We start from the raw sequence: 17,313 nt of genomic DNA on the forward strand, positions 1-17,313 counted from the left end.
ATGGCCAATTACACTGTGAAACAAATAATATAGGAGGTTTGCCAATACAATGTGAAAGCAAAGAGGGGGAATGTCTAATCCAGGCTGGGTAGAAAGGGATGAATTGACACATGAATGGAGATCTGATCAGCTAAATAAAGAATGCTTTAAAAAATATGTGTGAACTTGAGAAATCATGAAAGAACAAAAACTGATCATGTCATGCATCAGGTTTGTGAGGGGGACAGCCTGGATGAGAAGCAGGGCAGATGTGCAGCAGACAGATTCCAGAATCTTTATCACCACACTAGGATGTTCCCAAGGCAGAGGTCAGTAGGGAATTTAAGCAGGGAGCAGGCGGGAAGGTGCAGGAAATGCTGCCTTGGTAAGCTGGCTCAACTGCTTCCCTTTCACCTTTGTGCTGTTCCTTCTTGCCTCTGTTCTCTGTTTCTTCTCTTTCCTTGTCCAGGTCCCTCTCTACTCTCTTCTCCCTTTGTCTTTCATCTCCTGCCTGGAATGACAGACACATTTACAAGAAGCCAGCAATAATAGGAAGGTGAGGTTTAATGTTGGTGATGCATCCCTTGCTGAGAACAGGCTCTGTGAACAATTTGTAATTTTTTTAATTAAAAAAAACAGATGTTCTTATATTTGTTTTTACAAAACTTTGTCATAATTTATAAGTGCTTATTTGAATGATTCTAACACCCCTACATTAAATTTGCAGGGTTCTTTGCCTTTAACCTCTTAGTTTGTACTTAAACTATTAAAGCAAAAGCAACAACAGGTTGTTGTAAATAAACGTAGACATAGGAAGTGAAAGTCTCATGCACCTCTTTTTTTCAAGATTTATCATTGGAAATGTTTGGTGTATTTCTAGAGAAACTTGTTATTCAAAGTATATGATTAATTTTATTTTAGGCATTCTCTTGGTTTGTGGTTAAATGGAAATCTGTCTAGATTTATATAAGTGAAACTATTTGGGTGATTTTAATAGCATCATATTACTCCATTGTAGAGATATACTACAATGTGATTAATACCTTCACTGTGGATTCACGTTTCATTCACATTCTATTATGTATGTGTACATACATGTATTCACATATATATAACATTTGCTTTTGTGCTGGTATGTCTGGAAATTGATGTGTATATTTTAAAATCTAACAAATAGTGTCAGTTTATAATACCTTAACAAATAAGACTGGCTTTTATATTGAAGCCTTGAAAATAATGTGAATTCTTTTTCTTTCTCTCAACTCTCTCTTCCCTCTATATCTCTACTTCTTCTTTTCTTCTTCCCTATTGATTAGTAATACAAAACCAATGAAGCCCTTACTGTCTTCTGAGGCTGAGCACCAAGAAATATGTTTATTGGCTAATCATATTTGTTGCTCCTTTTGTAAGTTTCCTGTGCCTGCTTCCCCATTTCTCCAAATTAAACCTTCCCTTTATGGAGTTAATATATTGAACTTTTATAAATCATAATATTTTGATTAATCAGTGACAACATTTTCCCTTCCTATGAAGATAGTTTTATTAATAAGGAATTTTAAACATTTGAAAAATAAAAAATAGAAAAAAAAGACAAATAAATCTGCCATTTTTTTACCACCCAGAAAAAAAATCTATTGGTACTGCCTTTTTTGAAACTGAATTTTTTATATTTATAAAAATAATTTTACTCATTTTGCAGAATTGGAAATATACTGAATGCATGTGTATGTATATATGTATGTATATACATACACATAGAATGTGTATATATACACACATATTTTCTATTTTAGAACATGCTATATATGTATATGTATGCATATATATATATATATATATATATATATATATATATATATATATGTATTCCAGAATATGCATATTTTAAATACATACATTTCATTGTTAAAAACTGTAGACACAGATTTGACTTCAGGTTGTGAGTCACACCTATTGCAGTCACCTCAGTAATTGTCCCATTCCTATTGTTCAGTCCTGCTATATTTTATCCCAGCTATTTTCTACAAAAATTTCTACCTACCTCCCTTGGGGCAGAGCCTCCTGACATCACTCTTTTGTGATGCCAGCCAAAGTACCTGATTTGTGTCCATAAGGCTTAGGGTGTACATTCCTGTGTGGCCTGCCTGTGCTCAAGTCGTTCTTGACTCTACTGTGTACATGGTCTCCCACCAGCTCATGATGCTAATTTAACACTAATTTAATTCTTATGCCTAAGTTGTAAGTCATAAGTTAAGGAAATTTTAATGCCTACTTTGCGCCTTCTAGAGAAAATGTATCAGTGTGCAGTCTCATTATCACTGTAGGACAGTGTCTGTATCTTCATAGCTTCATGCATAAGACATCAATGTTTAAAAACTGATAATTTATTATGTACAACATAGCACCTCATGATATACTATTTATCCTTCAAGTATGAATTGAACTTTTAATGATTGTTGGCTATCTGGATTTCACCTTTTAACAATAGTCTTTATGTCTACTTACATTAAAATTATTTATTTTATTACTTTTCTTTATCAATATGGAAGAAATAATTTTATATTAAATACGTTAGTAATTGGTCTGATATTTTGTAACTGTTTTCTATAATTTGTTTGTACTTAAACCATACACCTTTTTTTATAAGTCTGAACTATCCTACTTACCTTACCCATCAGTAGTAACAATCCTGTTCAGCAGTCATAGCGAGCACCACTATGATGAATACTATTGTTCTCATAGTACTATTCTTTTCCTTATAATATATTTTCTGAATATATTACAGTTTGACTATTTGTTTAGCTTCATTTGAAACCAGGATCTATGTCCTACCTTGGAACTTGACATAGTTCCTGAGATATAGTAGATGATGATAAGTATTAGTCCAGTGGATGAATGATGGCAGAAGTTTTCAAAACACATTGTAGATATGTGAAATGATTTTTCTTTAATTAAGATTTTGAAGCAATTAAATCTGCTGTTTTCAATATTTCTGAAAAATTGTTTAATAATTATTATGTTTTGGGTCTTTTAGGTAATACTAGACAAAGTCAATGTATGAAACAAATTATACTGCGGTATGTGAATTTGTGTTTCTAGGACTTTCTACATATGGACCGATTCAGCATTTCTTCCTCACCTGCTCTACAGTGTTGTACCTCACCACTGTGCTGGGAAACACCCTCGTTGTGATTACAGTGACCTTCGATGCTCATTTACATTCCCCCATGTACTTCCTTTTAGGAAACCTCTCATTTATTGATTTATGTCTTTCTACCTTAACGGTTCCCAAAATGATTTTTGACCTCTACTCTGGACACAATACCATATCATTCCAGGGGTGTGTCATCCAGATTTTTGTCCTTCATATCCTGGGTGGATCTGAGATGGTGCTCCTGGTAGCCATGGCCTTGGACAGATATGTGGCCATCTGCAAGCCCCTCCACTACCTGACCATCATGAGCCCACGGATGTGCAGTTTGCTTCTGTCTGGTGCTTGGCTTATTGGTATCATTCACTCAGTGGCCCAGTTAGCCTTTGTTGTCCATTTGCCTTTCTGTGGTCCTAATGAGATAGATAGTTTTTACTGTGATCTTCCTCAATTTATCAAACTGGCCTGCTCAGACACCTACAGAATGGAGTTCATGGTGACTGCCAACAGTGGGTTCATTTCCACAGGCACCTTCTTCTTGCTGATTATCTCCTATATCCTCATCCTGTTCACTGTATGGAAACACCCTTCAGGTGGTTTGTCCAAGGCCCTCTCCACCCTTTCAGCTCACATCTCTGTGGTCGTTTTGTTTTTTGGACCATGCATCTTTGTTTATATGTGGCCATTTCCCACAGTGTCGGTGGATAAATTTCTTGCCATTTTGGACTTTCTGATCACCCCCATCCTGAATCCTGCCATTTACACAATGAGGAACAGAGACATGAAGCTGGCAATGAGGAAACTGATTAGTCAGCTCCTGGGTCTGAGGAAAATCTCCAAATAGCTTATAAGTGCTCAAGTGGAAACTTCTATAAGCTCTACTGTAAACATAAGTGTTCAAAGGCTGCTATCATGAGACAATTTATTTTCCTTTACTCAGCAGTTAAAGTACTTTGAATAGTTTATTTCAAGTGAATAAGCAATAATAATATCATATTTAATGGTTGTCTACGAGCAATTTTACATAGCTTAAGAATTTAAAATACATTTTGGTGTGGATGATATTTTTATTATTCCATAGAAAACCAATTTTTTACATAAATTCTAATTCACAGTTTATATTTGCAAAGCTACTGGTTTAAGTTGACATTTTCTTCTCTCATTTGGTTGAATAATACTCTCATCTAAAATAGTAGCTATTTCTCATCATATTATTTTTTAGCAAACAAGTAAGGTTCACATTCTATATTGACCATTTTATTATTCCTTATTTTCCTCCCTTATTCTTTTACTTATACTAACAAATGCACTGTTACTTAAATAATTTTTGAAATAAATTTAACTTCCTTAATAAAACAAATATTGTTTAATATTTACATATGCAAAAAGAAAAAAAAACAATAAAGTCAGTAAAGTTGACAAAGAAACAGTCAGTAGGGCCTTGATGTCATTTTAGTATCTGGTCACTAAGAGGACAACGTTAGTTATCTTCTCCTATCCATGCCCTTTAAACGTATGCTGGCATAAAAAGCTATGAATTTAGAAGTAACACTCAACCAATGAGCAAACACTATTTGGGGATTGAAAAACCACTACAGTCAGGGGTCTCCGATATAATCTTGTTTAACAAGGTTCCAGTACAGGAATGAATACCACTTCAGATTTTGTTACCATGAAGTCTGTGCTTTTAGACTCCTAGGCCCGGAAACTGACCAGTACACAGAATAACACAGTCCCTTTTGTTAAGCTTTTGTAGTTGACATTGTATTCTTATATTGAGATAGAATTTGCTCCCCTATAACTTCATATTATATGCCTCATTTTATAATCTGAAATTGTACATGATAAAATATCTTCCATAGTGCCTTCTTCTTTTCATATTTGAAAATGATTCTGCTAAGTTTAAATATTCATCTTAGGCTGAATCTTTTAGGCAAAATGCCCAATTTTGAAATGTTCATCATAAGACTTTTTTATTATGAGACAACATGGAATATCAGCTTAATATCAAACATCCAATAAATTCTTCAGAAACTATTTCATAATATTATTAATTTTTTTTCAGAAGTAACAAGAAGAGTACCTATAAATTAGAGCATTTTCTCACTCATGTATCCTTGAAATCAGACAGCCTACATTTAAATTAAGTGGAAGCTTATAAGCAGGACAGTTTGAAAACATGCTAGACTATACTATAATTTGTTGAGATTATTCAATATATTCTCCAAGAGTGTCCCAGGGATTTCATCAGGGTGGTTATAAATATCTTCAAGAAGCACTCCAGCTGGCATAGTGGCACATGCCTATAACCCCAGTGGCTCAGGAGGCTGAGACAAGAGGATTGTGAGTTCAAAGCCAGCCTCAGCAACTGCAAGGTGCTAAGCAATTCAGTGAGACCCTGTCTCTAAATAAAATATAAAATAGGGCAGGGGAGGTGGCTCAGTTGTTAAGTGACCCTGAATTCAATATCCATTACCCAAAAAGAAAGAAAGAAAGAAAGAGGGAAAAAACAAGCAGCACACTAATGGCTGTCACAGTCATCAGGAGTCACAGTCATCAGAAATTTAGCTATAGCACTTGGTTTTTCTAGTGTTAAAGGATTAATAAAAATTCTGGAATAGCAAACAGATGAAAACACTTTACCATCAAATTCAAGGTGGTAATATTTGCTTTAATAGTTAGTGTTATGGGTTAATTTTGTCCCTCAGAAATTCATATGTTGTAGACCCAACTCCAGTATCTCTGAAGGGAACTCCTCTGGGAGATAAGATCTTTTAATGGGTGATTAAGTTAAAATGGCCTGAAAGAACATTACTGGTGTTCTTAAAAGAAGAGAAAGAAGTATCAGAGATGCTCATGCATGGAGAAAAGACCAGGTGAGGAGATAGCAGGAAGGCAGCCATCTGCAAGTCAGGGAGAGAGACCTCAGGAGAAAGGAACCTGCCAATGTCTTGATCTTGAAGTTCCAACCTTTAGAACAGTGAGTTGTTCTGTCACCACTCTATAGTACTGTGTCATATCAAACCTAGTAAATTAGCAATTGTAGCAACATGGTCCATTTTGTGCTGCTACAAAGACTGAAGGACTGTAATTTATCTCCCACAGTCTGGGGGCTGGGAAGTACATGATCAGGGAGCCAGATTCTTAAGTCGGGTAAGAGTGTGTGCACAGGGCTAGTCAAATATTGAAAGGAATATCTTTGATGAATGCCCTAATCACCTCTTAAAGGTGCTACTGATGGGAATGGAAAATGGTGCCAGCCACTGTGGAAAAGAGATTGACAGGAAGAACATGGATGTATTTTTGTTGTTATTGTTTTAGACTTTTTTTTTTTTTAGTACCAGGGATTGAACCCAGCGGGGCTTAACCACAGAGCCACATCCTCATCCCATTTTATATTTTATTTAGAGACAGGGTTTTCCTAAATTGCTTTTAGGGTCTCACTAAGTTGCTGAGACTGGCTTTGAACTCGAGATTCACCTGCTTCAGCCTCGCAATCTGCTGGGATTACAGGTTTACCTCAGTGTGCCTGGCTGTTTTATACTTTCTAGTGGAGAGATTTTCTACCTCATTGGTTAAATCTATTCCTACATATTTTATTATTTGTATCTGGTATACATGGGCTAATTTTCTTGATTTCTTTTACAAATAGTTGCTGATCATATATAGACATGCTACTGATTTTTCTATCTTGATTTGATATCCTGCAACTTTACTGAATTTGTTTATTAGTTCTAATACTTTTGGTTGGAGTCTGTAGGAGTTTCTGCATATTCAAGTGGCTCACCTACCAAAAAAAGAGTATTTTTACTTCTTTCTTTTCAACTTTGGTGTTTTTATTTCTTTCTCTTGTCTAATTTCACTGGTGAAGACTTCCAGTACTATGTAGAATACAAGTAGTGAAAGTGGGCAACCCTGTCTTATTCCAGTCTCACAAGAAAAGTTTGCAGTTTCTCTGTTCAGTATGTTAGCTGTGTTTGCTTTTGTGGTATCCAATAGGTTTTGGATTATTATGTTTCCATTTTTATTCATCTTGAGAAAAAAATTTTCATTGCTTTTTAAATTTTATCCTTCATGCATTCATTATTTAGGAGCATATTTTTAAGTTTCCACTTTTTTTCTGTTGTAATCCTATTATAGATTTCTAGTTTCATGCCATTGTGATCAGAAAGATGCTTGATAAAATGCTAGTCTTAAATTTGTTGAGAATTGTTTTGGAGCCCAATATATAGTCAGTTCTAGAATTCTGCCTATGTTTGGGAAGAATTGTGTGTTCTGTTGCTCTTGGATGGAATGTTCTATGTATGTTGGTTACATACAATTTGTCTAAATTATTAATTTTCTGTATGGATATACTGTAGAAAGTGGAATATTAAAGCTATTTGTTTCTTTTTTCAATTCTGTTAGTATTTGAATTATACATTTAGGTGTTCCAATGTTGGGTACATAAATATTTTATAGAATTGGCCACACTCATATTATATGATGACCTTTTTTTCTCCTGTAACCTTTTTTTTTTTGCCTGAAGTCTATTTGGTCTCCTACATCTTTTTACATCTCTATTTTTAGCTTACAGATGTCCTTAATGATAAAGCTGATCACTTTCAAGTGTAAAATTATTGGATATTGTATTTTTACCTATTCAGTCTCAGCATATCTTCTGATTAGAAAATTTAACCTACATGTTTACATTTATTTCTGATGATGAAGAACTTATTATTGCCATTTTTAAAATGGTTTTATAATTGATTTTGTGTGTGTGTGTTTCCTGGTTTAGTTTACATATTACTGATTATTTTTGTGGTAATACACTTTGATTCATTTATCTTAATCTTTTCTGTATTCAACTATTTTTAGTGTGATTAACATCAGACTGCTCTCTCTTTGCTTGCAAGATTTCTGCAGAGAATCCTTTTACAGTATTTTTTTAAGTCGCCTTGTATATGTTGCTTTTATCCTGCTACTTTCAAAATTCTTTATCTTTTGACAATGTAATTTTAACATTTCTTTTGGACATTTTTGGATTTGGCTTATTTGAATTCCTATATGCATGTGATCTGAATGTCCATATTTCTCCAAATTGGGGGAATTTTCAGTCATTATTTGTTTAAATAGACATTCCATCCTTTTATCTCTTTCCCCCTGGATTTTCAATTATGTGCATGTCCTGTATGGTTATGGTACCTCCTAAGTTCCATAGTTTTTTTTCACTCTTTTTATCCTTTTTTTTTCCTCCAACTACATATTCAAATTCACCTATCCTTTTTTCAAATTCACCTATCCTTTCTTTGGCTTTATTAACTTTGCCATTAAAACTTGCTATTAAATTTTCAGTGAAGCTATTTTTTTCTTCAACCATAGAACTTCTAGTGTCTTTTTTTAATGGTTTCTTACTTTTTTGAATGTCTCATTTTGTGCAGTTTTTTTCCAAATATTTAGTTATCAATATGTGTCATCTTTTCATTCAATTAAACTCTGTTTTTGTTTTTGTTTTTTGATATCAGGGATTGAACCTTGAGGCACTTAACATGTAGCCACATCCCCAGCCCCACCTAAACTTTTTATTTTTTCTTTTATTTTGAGAGAGGATCTCACTAAGTTGCTTAAGGCCTCGCCAAGTTGCTGGGATTATAAGCATGTGCCACTGAGCCCAACTTCGATTAAATTCTGAAGAGAATCATTCTAAGTTTTTAGTCAGGCAGTTCATAAATTTCCTCTTCTTTAGAGTCTGTTATTAGAGCTTTATTATTTTTCTTTGAAAGAGTGATGTTTTTCTGAGTCTTTGGGATCCTGTATCCTTGTGTTGATAAAGCACATACCTTCACTTTAGTAGGTGAACAGCGTCACCAGTTGTTCCAGCCCAAGGATTCTAGACAGGGCACTGCTAGTGTCCTTGAAGAATAAGGAGTTTGCTGTTTGGGGACTAGCCTACTGCATGTGCTCTGAGCTTGGGTGGGACCACTGCTGGCATTACATTCAGGTGTAGCTGCTGGTTGGTTCTGTTGCCCTCTTGGGGTAGGTTTTTGGCTTGGCATCAAGGTCAGGGCAGGTCAGGGGGTTGGTCTTTTGTTTTCTCTTGTCCTGGTGGTGCCCCAGGCAGCAGTAGTAGTGGGTACTGCTACTAGCTGGACTCCATGTTCAGGCAGGGCCTGATTTTGTAGGCAAGATTTTGTAGGCATTAAACAACATGAGTAACTATTTTCAACTTACATATGTTTAAAACAAAACCATACTTGGGCATTATCTCCAGAATGTATGTAGATTTGTAAGAATACCCAAAACATTTACCAAAATAGACACTATTGTAATCTTAGTGAAGGAGTGGACCCATACGGTGTACATTCCTAGAGCATATTGAATTACTTTGAAAGTCATAGCATAGTTATGCTAAATTCATAGATTTGGGGATATATACTCCATCTAGAAAATAAAAACTCCAATGGTTAAGGAAGAAATCATAAAATAAATAATAAAATATTGCCCACTGGGAGTAAAAATTATGAAAAAAATCCTGGAACATAAGATATATAACAAGGTTGCAGGAAACAAGGTTCATTTATGCAAAAGTCTATTGTTTAGATATCCAGATACATCTAATGTCTTATTGTATTCTCATTAAATTATACTATTCTTATACTTTTCTTTAATATCAAAACACATTAGAAAATATACTTCCATTATCTCTCCATCACTTAGAGAAATGCCAAAATGTGGTTTTCTGAACTCTACCAAAAGAAGAACTGAAAACAATGAGACTCAAATGCTCCTCTGGTCATAGAAGGCAAGCAAGTGGGCACCTGAGTCATTTGAACAATGACAACATGACAATGCTGAGCTGACCACATTGCCCACCTACATAACTTCAGCCAGGACTGGACCTCCCACATTGGTTCAATTGCATGACACGATAGATACAGAACAAATGGAAGAGCTTTATATCCTCCTCTAAGCAAACAAAAAATAAATAAGTAAAAACATAATTTGAGCATCATGTTGTTATTTTTAATAACATCTTTTATTGTCATTTATTAGACTAACTTGAATATAGCTTTACTAAAGGTTTATTATCACTTAAGAATATCATTTCATCTGAAGATCATTCAGAGAAAGTAGGTGGCTAAGGGATCCCCCAGAGAATGAGAGGGAGAGACTTTCCAATCTTGGCTCTCATTAAAACACATACGGCTCTAGGTTTTCCACCTAGAGCCCCTTCACACAGAGTGCCACAAAGAGAAGGACACATTCTTACTGAAATTCTCATGGCAGAAAACAAACTGGACTTCATTTCAGACATAAGGAAGAATCTAAAGTAACATCATCAGTCAAGAAGGGCCTGTTTCAAGAGGTGGTTTCTATAGGTAAGTACAACACAAATTATCTGATTTGGAACCTTCTTCTTTTCATCCCATCCATTAATTTAAGAATATTTTTCTGTAGCATCCTTGTGTGACTACTAGAATTCTTAATGGCTTATCTAGTTTGTGTTTTACCAAAAATAATATAGGTTTTCTCTTCTAATGAATCACTGAGACTTCTGGACTCCACACAGCAGTTTTATACACTAACAAAAAGCAATGCCCTAGCCGGACATGGTGACACACGCCTGTAATCCCAGCAGCTCCTAAGACTGAGACAGGAGGATCAAGAATTCAAAGCCAGCCTCAGCAAAAGCAAGGCGCTAAGCAACTCAGTGAGACTCTGTCTCTAAATAAAATATGATATAGAGCTGGGGATGTGGCTTAGTGGTCAAGAGCCCCTGAGTTCAATCCCAAATATCAGGAAAAAAATGCAATATCCTATAAACTTGCAAATTCACAGACCCTGCTTTGGAGAACAATGGTTCTCATAGGTTATTTTACTTACCCTGACATTTTACAATTTTTTAAAGATTTTTCCTGATCTACCATCTTATTGATATTAATAGAGTGAAGTGCACTCCAATCCAATGACAAAAAGGACATTGAAATCACTAATAATAGACTGAACTTCTATCCAAGCATTTTTGGTCATTTACATTTTTTGTCTGGATTCTCTATGTAGGATGAAGTGTCTTGTTCTAGAAACCTTGTCTTTTTGTCTTTTTTTCCTCAACAAAATTTCTTCCAGAAGCCATCTCTAGAATGGAGTTATACTGAAGAATTTGGAGTTGGACAGACCTCATTTTTTATTATAGGTCTTGCACTTTCTATTTGTATGACTAGGAAAATCAATTATTCACAGCTGCCAAATAAAAATAAGCATTGTGATTATTAAAATATGTCTGCAAAGTGCCTCCCTGAAACGTAATATGTGCTAGCTAGTGAAACCATGTTGTAGTTTCTTAACTAAAAAAAGGTAAGGAAAAAATAGGGGCATGGGATAAAAAAAATACAATGGAAGAAAGAAAAGAAGAAACTTTAAAAAAAAAGAAGAAGGAGGGAAAGGATAGAAAAAAAGATCAGAAAGGGATAAACAAAAAAAAATTAAAGAATGAATAATCTGTAAACAGCCTGTACAGGTAAGTAAAATTCCCACACTTTTTCAAGATCTGCTTCCAAAATTACCCTTCCCCCTTATTTTTGCTCCCCAGAGCATATTTTCCCTTCTGTCTCACTTTTTTCTTTGTGACTGTTTTTCATGAGTTCTAGTCATGCCAACATCATCAAAGTTTTATTCTCATAGCTGAAATTACAGTATGATATGAACATAAAATGTTCTTCCTAATGCTATTCTTTTTGTTAAAATACCATGTGAAGGACCTTGAATCTTCCAACTCCTTGCTTTCTGAAGATGAGGATCATGAAGTCAAAGCTAATGTCCATGTCTTGATCCCACTATGCCTGATGACACATGAGAACATGCTATCTATACTGATGCTGGAGGACTTCATCAATGTTTATAGTCTGAAAAATTCTAGCTCTCTTTCCACATGATCATCAAAGCTATCATATTAGACAGGACTTCTTTACTAATTACCAGAGGCCAGATCATTTTCTGCTGTTTGTCTTGTGTCAACTCCTTTTATCCTTGAAACATATGAAGTAGTGACCCTTTAGTATCTGTCTTTGTAGAAGAAACTGTGGCACCAGGCATTTCTGTAACTCACCCTAGAACACACAGCTAATAAACAGAGGACCCAGGGAGGCAAGCAATTTGGCCTGTATAGTGCATACGTCAGGCATTTTATCAGTCTCCTATTCTTGAATGGGGAGTATATTTCCAATTAGTTCATATTATCAGAAAGACAAAGTACAGCAAAAGAATGCTACAAATACATTTTGTCTGTTGACTACTACTTTTCAAAAGAATTCAAAGAGAGCACTGGTGTTATAGCAGAAAGAACTTTCCTGTCTGACTCTCGTCACCTCTGGAGTGAGTACACACTTCGCATTCCCCTCAACTGGGACTCAGAACTCTGTCCCCAGTTCTCAGCAACCACAGGTGTGGTCATTCTGCTCAGGCAATGATTAAAAATTGAGATTCAGCTTCTCAATTTGGAGTGAATCTAGAAAAAACTGTTTAATTGTGAGTTTAAAAAATTAATTCTTATGTATTTTATTTAATTTTTATCATTCATCTTTACTTTTTAAGACAACTAATCAACCAGAACTACTTTGATATAAGATGTATGGTAAGAGACAATTTTATGATTCCAATGTAGATTTACAAGTTTAGCAATTGAATGCTATGATTTTTTAATTAATTTTTTAGTTTCCCCAGTAATTAGAATCTCTTCTTTATCATATTTGAAATTCCCTAATATATTTCTAATTCTTACTGCGTTTGTTTGATTTTTCTCATCAGTTTTAATCAAATTAATCATTCTTAAATTATTTTAAGTTAATTATATTTTTCAATACATTTAACAGAAAAAAAATGGTTTCAACTCCCCTAATTCCCATTGTGTTTCCTTTTCAAACCTTTCCTGTGTTCTGAAAGAGACATTTGCATCTCCTGGTAGCAACTCAGCCACTGGACAGTTAATGAGCACTGCAGTTGTTGCATACACTATAAGGGAGAATTTTTATTTTCATAAATTTGATTTTTTTTACCTATTAGAAAGGCTGAATCACATAATCACATTTTATTTAAATTTTTGAATGCACCAGAAAAGTTTATATTTTTTTCAGAAGAATATATATTGCACATTTATTTCATTTATAAATGACATCTCCAACCATATTTTTAAATAATATTTTGAATATTGATTTAAATCTTTGTATTATATTTAATATTTTGTATTTAATTGATTTTAGTTTTTGAGGCAGGTAATTTTGTGAGTTGTGAATGATTATTATTTGGCTACCTTCTCAGAGGGTATTGTTTTATTAAATCTTATTTTCTAGTCATAACACACTGTTGAGCCACAGTGCTATAGGCTTCCTTGCTTCACTTAATGTCACATGTACAAGTAGATGCTGATACCGGTTTTAAACTTATATAACAAGAATACTGTTACAATATTTCCTAATCTTGTCTAGTTTTTAAATTATTTGTCAATAATCATTACTTAAATTTATTCAGGAACTATTTGATAAATTTGTTTGTTAAAATGTCTATGGGAGGGTTGGTATGTGTGCTTGCCTACCATGTCCAAAACCTTGAGTTTGATCCCCATCACAAAAAAAAAATTATTTAAGGATATATCCTTTGGGGCGGAGGTACAGATTTTGTTTAAAGATATATCCTCTGAAATTAAATTGTGCCAATATCCTTTCAGTCTTCTGTGATGTGCTCTGGGAATATTCTTGTGATAGGCACACCAAGCTCTTAGTAAGAAAGCCCTGTGATGGTATTTGAAATTAGATAAAAAGATCTAAAAACAGTGTAGAATGGGAAGAACTTGTGGATGAATGAAAGGAGTGGCCTTTTCAATTTCAAGATGGGAAAATATGTGGACTGATAGTTAAAAAAAAAAAAAAAGACAATCTGAATGAAGACAAGACAACTGTATTTAGAAATTTTTGAAAGTAAAACTTGTTCACCCAAAGAAGGAACATGAAGGACAGGCAAGAGCACTGTAAGTATCTATATTTGGTATCTTGGACAATGAAAATGTTCATTACAGCATTGGGTTAGATTATAAGATTGTGTGTTCAAATTTGACAGGTTAACTTAAAGGCCAAGTTGGGGCTTGTCTATGTGTATACCATATAAAATTTTAGACATTTTACTCTGGATTCCAAGGATAAAGCTACAGATCTAGAATTTGATATGAGGTATTATTTTAAATGAGATAACCTGATATCTAATAAAACAAATAGAAAATATCTGAGTCACATCCAAAATTAAGGGAGAGGAGAGGAAAAACATTACTATGTGTTAGTGAAAAGTATAGTGAAGTCAGAAATGAAGTAGAAAATTTGAGGGGAGCTGTCATAGAAATAGATTATATTCAGCTACAATTAACAGAAAATCTGGATTACAGTGGATCAAGCTATAGGCTAGTTTTTTCACATTACTAGAAGCAATCTAAAAACAGGTTATTGCTCTCTTTGGTTAAGCAGTTCAACATGCCCTTTGAGTGCTAAGTTCTTTCGAAGTTTTCACTGTTGTTTATAGCATATGAACATCATAGTTGCTGCAACTTTAGAAATAACAATAACTTTAAATGAATGAAGTGATGGACCAAACTGATCTCTTCACCACATGAAAGCTTTTTCCTTCATTCAAGAAAGTCCACCAGGAAAGGTCTTGGTTTATATCACATTGAGCATTTCTAATCTCATGCCAGTATTCAATGAGTGCACGGCTGAGGAAATACAACCACAATCAAGACAGCATACAAAATCATATGTCCTGACCTACCTCTGTTCTCTTAAAAAATTGAGAACAAATGGAATTTAAGTTAATAAGAGGAGAGAGGGAAATATCTTCAGAAAACCAAGAAGTTAAAGGCTAAAGGAGCTAGAGAAACAAGGCATGAAGAGAAGCATTGAATCCTGAAGGGAGATAAAGGAAATGGTGACTGAAAATTAATTATTGTATAAAATATCCAGAGTCACAGTTTCAGTTTATACACAATGAATCTGTGGAAACTGGGTGGTTTGACTAATTTAATACACAAAATTTAAGATTGCTTAAAAAAAGGCTTTATAGAGCAAGAGGTAATTAGAAGGGAGACATGATTAAGATATTTTATTATTGAAAATGAAAGTTTTCTATGTTGCTAATTAAAAGGACACAAAAAGTTGAAATTTAGCTGGAAGATTTTTGGGAGAATTGCAGGGTGTATCCTTAATAGCACAGCATCCATGGCCAGGAGCATCAGTGTGGTGTCCTATATCTCTGGGCACTATTCTTGGCCTGAAGAATTGTACCTCCAAGACTCAGTTTCTATATTGATATTGTGAGCCCCATTTAACAGTGTCTATATGTGTAATTTTGTATGCTTTAAAGGAGACAGTGTGCTTAGTACTAAGCTCTGCATGGAGGGGACACATAATAAATATTATACAGTAACATTATTATTACTTAAATAAAAGAGTTTCTTTCCTACTTATTTACAGGTATTCAGTTTCCCAGGCATAAGTTACTGAATGCTGATGTCAAGGCATGGATTATGATGATAATGTGTCATGAAATAAATGTGAAAAATCTCAGCTCAAACACTTGGGCTTCATAGTAAATTGTACCATCAAAAACAGAACATGCACACATGTAAAACACAAAGTACAAAACTAGCAGAAAAATAACACAGAGGAAACTCTCAGGACATTAGAATAAGCAATGAGTTTTGTGGGTATAACATCCAAAAGCAAATATAGACAAAAAGGATTACAACAAAGTAAAATATTCCTGTACAGCAAAGAAAAAAAAATGGTGAAGAAACAACCTACCGAGTAGGAGAAAATATTTGCCAATTGTTCATTTGACAAAGAATAAATATTTATACTTTTAAGGAACTCAAAAACTTACCACTAAAACCCCCAAGTATTCCAATTTTAAAATAGGCAAATGATATGAATAGACATTTTCAAAGGAAGAAATACAAATGCCCAAAAAATAATGAAGAAATGTTAAATGTCATTAGCCATCAGAAAAATACAAATCAAAACTACAATGAGACATTTAACTCCAATTAGAATAGTTATTACCACAAATATAAATAAAATAACAAATGAAGGACATGGAGGAGAGGCCAGTAGGTGAAGAAAAAGGAATCTTATAGGTTGTTGGGGTGGGAATGTAAATTCACATAGCAATTCTAGAAAATGGTATGAAGGTTCCTCAAAAAACTAAAAATAGAACTACTATATGATCCACTATTCCACTTCTGGGTATACATCTAAAGGCAATGAAATCAACATACCAACAAAATACTTTCATGTCCATATTTATTGCTATACTATTTACAATAACTCAGAAATGTAATTAACCAATGTGCCCTTTGATAGATGAAGGATAAAGAATATGTTGTGGATATAAACAATGGAATATTATTTGGACATAAAAAAATAAAATCTTGTCATTTCCATCAAAATGGATACAATTGTAGGACATTATATTAAATGAAATAAGCCAGAAACAGAAAGAAAAGTACGTATTCTTCCTCATAAGTGGAAAAAATGTTTTGATCTAAACGTTACTACTAGAGGTTAGGAAAGAGTTAAGAGTGAAGGTAGATAAAAGGAGAGTGGTTTACACAAATTATTCATATATTGAAATATCACAATGTGCACCAATAATATGTGCAATTAATACAGGTTTATCAAAATTAACATTTTAAGTTATAAAGAAGCAGAAAATGGGTGAAATGTGTCAAGCACATTTAGCCTAAGAATCTCTGTTTCACTAGTGAAATGTGAAATTCAGCACAGGAAAATTTGCAAGTTAGTCCAAAAGCATTAAAGTATGAATATATTTTGTCACCTTACACTATTTAAGCTAGGACAACACTTAGAAAAGAGTTCAAAGAAACTATCTAGATTTCATTGAGAGGCTTTAAAAAAAAGTCTGCTCAGAGCATAAAATACAAAGAATCATTTTCATTAATCTAATATATTAATAATTTTGTCTCATTTGAGTAATTTCTCTGCTCATCACTTAATTACTTCTATTTATTTATTTGGGGGGGTAATTATATGTTTTCTTACTCTAGGTTTTACAATTCACAGAAAAAAAATAGCAGCATGAATGGGGAATACCTGTTAGAACCACTGATTCTGGCTCTTCATGTTCTATCCACAGGTGGTTTAAAACCA

The 17,313-nt window shown here is 33.9% G+C and overlaps 1 protein-coding gene across 1 annotated transcript; it reads left to right on the top strand.

The window, feature by feature from the left end:
• The first annotated feature begins 3,032 nt into the window (after positions 1–3,032).
• On the top strand, positions 3,033–3,974 carry LOC114084772 (olfactory receptor 4F15-like). Its single transcript, XM_027925792.2, has one exon. It carries the CDS (start codon positions 3,033–3,035, stop codon positions 3,972–3,974), a length of 942 nt encoding a protein of 313 aa, XP_027781593.2.
• The last annotated feature ends 13,339 nt before the right edge of the window (positions 3,975–17,313 follow it).

Source organism: Marmota flaviventris, chromosome 2 (genome assembly GCF_047511675.1).
Source record: "Marmota flaviventris isolate mMarFla1 chromosome 2, mMarFla1.hap1, whole genome shotgun sequence".
NCBI classification, from domain to species: Eukaryota; Metazoa; Chordata; class Mammalia; order Rodentia; family Sciuridae; genus Marmota; species Marmota flaviventris.

Excerpts from the sequence above, each read along its gene's own strand:
- LOC114084772 (XM_027925792.2), top strand. The coding sequence starts at position 3,033 with ATGTATGAAACAAATTATACTGCGGTATGTGAATTTGTGTTTCTAGGA.